Source organism: Loa loa (assembly GCF_000183805.2).
Source record: "Loa loa unplaced genomic scaffold supercont3.350, whole genome shotgun sequence".
NCBI lineage: Eukaryota > Metazoa > Nematoda > Chromadorea > Rhabditida > Onchocercidae > Loa > Loa loa.
Genome location: NW_018108530.1, coordinates 18,159 through 21,648, shown reverse-complemented (window position 1 = coordinate 21,648; position 3,490 = coordinate 18,159). Strand labels below are relative to the sequence as shown.

General features: G+C 25.8%; 1 protein-coding gene across 1 annotated transcript in view; it reads right to left on the bottom strand.

Annotated features, from left to right (window-relative positions):
- The window catches only part of LOAG_18532 (malic enzyme), a gene marked incomplete at both ends in the record, with an annotated part of 8,582 nt that extends 6,144 nt beyond the window's left edge, over window positions 1-2,438 (bottom strand). The window contains 3 exons of the mRNA XM_020451195.1: window positions 476-634; window positions 963-1,125; window positions 2,365-2,438. Of these exons, the coding sequence (XP_020305043.1) occupies window positions 476-634; window positions 963-1,125; window positions 2,365-2,438 (396 nt within the window). The remainder of the gene's footprint in view (window positions 1-475; window positions 635-962; window positions 1,126-2,364) is intronic.
- Window positions 2,439-3,490: the final 1,052 nt, after the last annotated feature.

The following is a 3,490-nucleotide window of genomic DNA, read 5'->3' as shown; positions in this document are numbered from 1 at the left end:
TAATATTAATAATAATAATAATAATAATAATAATAATAATAATAATAATAACAGTTACAAGGTCCACCAAAATGAGGTCTCAAAATTCTGATCCAAAATATATGAATCATGTTTCGTAAGAATAAGAGTAATAAGCATAGGTAAGCATACAAAACTTGAAGCTGTGCTATTGTTGGATATCATGAACGGACAGGTTAATCAGAAGGTAAGCAATAATCTCTACGTACTGCTACCCAATCATTCATATCACTCAACAACCGGAAGAGTAGAACAAATACTCGATGAAATGATAAAAATGTTAACGATATTTTAACAAAGTAATGAGATATTAAATAATAATGATTAACACAAAAAAAGGACAAACAGTTACCTCAATTTACCTTATAATCTGATAATGGAAAACAGAAGTGATAATTTAGCAAATCTAAGAGAGGTTAACAAAGAAAATAAACTTCTAAGAGTTTAAAAAAAAAACCTGCAAACCATCCAACTGTATATATCGTGCTAAATCATTGGGTTGTTGTCGAAGTTGAGTAATTATACGATATGTTTGCTGTTCGTCGGTCATAAATGCCGGTGGAAGTAATCCGTGTATTCCAAGATATTGTCGTTCAAACAAACTAAATGCCATTCCCTGAAAAGGAATATGAAATTACTAAAAATTTCCAAGTTATTTGGGGGTAATTTCAGACTATTTAGTTGACAAAAAAAAAAACGAACACTGCAAAAGCAATAAAAGAAAGTAAATATTTTTTGAAAACTTAACAAATTATTAAAGTAAATCATATGAAAAAAAAAGAAAAGAATGATGCGAATTTTATCAACCGAAACAAACGTAAAATGAATTTTATGAATTAAAATAAATGATTACAATAGATTAATTAAGTGGAGTGATAAAAGTAAACCCTGAACAACAATTAATAAATATAACAAAAAAAAATAATTAGGTGTTTAAAGCATACCTTATTAATTCGGCTATCATTTAGCAAATCTATGCCACGTTTTTTAGGTGTTACACGTTCTGGTCTGTATAATTTATATAATGCTATTTCTTGTTCTGACATTTCATGTGAATGAGTTAAATCCGAATAATTAATTGCTGTGGTACATATTGCACGTATTGTACTGAAACAAATGAAAAAAAAACAATAATAAAGTTATATTCAAGTAATTAAAAATTAAATACATGACATTTGATAAAAAATTACTTACAGTAATTTCAAATATCAATCATATCAACTACAACAAAAGAAGAAAAAGGCATTCATTAATCATCATCTAAAAAAAAAGAAAACTTTAACTTGTCATTTTACCCTTTTCCTTTATGAGAGATTCCTATCCTTTCTGAGGTAGCTTTTTAGGCTCAGGATATCTTATCGGAAAACCCGGGAGAAATTTATAATACGTTAAAACAGTCAAAGTATGTGTATCAAAAACTTATAGCTATTGCCTTATTTCAATCATTTTTATAAGATAATTGATTCATTACATAAAAATTAAAATTAAATTCAATAAAATATTAAATAACGAATCATTTATACAATTCCCATAACATTGTAGTAAAGAATTAATGCTTTGATAATTAAATACTTGTAATCTTTGGTCCTTAATGAATAACTGATATGATAAATTCAGTTTATGCATATTGATGGGTATATTGTAAAAGTATCTAATCTGATAACCGTGCTCATATCCAATGGTATATTTCACAATTTCTGTTAAAGGTCACATTTCTTTGTCTAAGAATTAATCTTTTTATTAATTACACTCACAATATAGGAACTTTTTAAAATCAATTTTTTTTTTTTTTTTTTTTTGGGTTAAAATCCGATAATTAACGCTTTCCATATTTTCAACTCTAATTTATCTTTAAATTATCTTCAATTCAACATGCAAATTTCTTCCATTTTTCATCAATTAAAAAACTCACTTAGAAATGTTTTCGTATTTTATCACGAATTTGCTAATAAACTATTACCTTCATTAATTAACCTTTATCAATCATCTTGCATTCATATCAAACAACACAAACTTCATCATTAATCTCTTTCAAATCAAGTAACTTTTTTTTTTTTCATAACATACCTATGTTGCAATTTTAACAAATGATATCATCCTAATCAAATTTCTCACCTGATATTATCTTTGATGCCAATCAATTATATAATATAATTTGAAAATAAAATAAATATGAAATTAAAACATATACTAATTTCGTCATATAATTTCAAAAATTGTATGAAATAATTTTACTGATAAATTTGCTAAACTTAGAAAAAAAAAAATTAGAAAAAAAAAAATGATATTGAAAAAAGATTAAATAATGGATGAAAATTATTGATAAATTTTTTTTTTTTTCCTTACCTATATGCTAATAGTTTCATATTTGCCAATGTATTATTGTGTAATACAGGAAGACGTGCTGATGTCAATGCCATTTTCAATAATCTGAAACATACAATATAGCATATTGATTGATCTTTATCGATTGAATATTCCAATAGTAATAATAGTAATACATAATGCATAATCGATCAGTTATTGATTTATTTCTTTTGAGAAATTTTTAAAAAAAATAAATCGATAATCGAACAATTTATTCATTATATATTTTAAATGCATATATCATACATATATTAACCATAACTAAAATTTAGCAAAAGATGATTTAGGAAGCATTTCTTTGTCCATGATTAGCTAATTCCATCCTTTATTCCTAAAATTCATTTATCACAATTCTAATTAGATTAGGATAATGATAGTGAAATTTTAAGGATATAAATTATTGTTAGAGTATTCTTTTCATAGATTTATGGTTTTCTAACTTTTCCTTGATCAAAGATTATTCTTAGCTTTTTAATTTTTATAGCAAGAATTACAAAGTTTAAAGATAATAAATTTGATTAATTTGAAAATAAATTTTAACCAAAACTTTCAATGTATTAACTAAATTTTTAAGTAATATTATGGTATAAAATAACTCTTAACTCTTCCTTCTTTTCAATCTACCTTTGCTTTTTTTTTTACTGATTAAAAGTTAATCTTAAAACAAAAAAAAAAAAGTAAAATATGATCCCTTGCTTTTGTAGATTATCATTTGGAAATTACTACCTTAGATGTTAACCTGAATTTGGAATTAGAAATGTCCATTACTACCTTAGATGTTAACCTGAATTTGGAATTAGAAATGTCCATTACTACCTTAGATGTTAACCTGAATTTGGAATTAGAAATGTCCTTCTCTAGTTAGTTAATCCTAATAGCTAAAGAGAGATCAATCATTCTGCCCATGGGAGACACTTTAGTCTAACCTTTCCAATTGAGAATTATCTGGTATGGGAAGACCCTATCGGAGGCATATGTGACCCCGAGCACAGCTCTAAAACCCATTGGGCTACACAAGCTTCTATCTACGACAAGATATGTATATATATATATATGCGTGTGTGTGTGTATGTGTCTGTGTCTGTGTATGTGTGTGTGTCTGTGT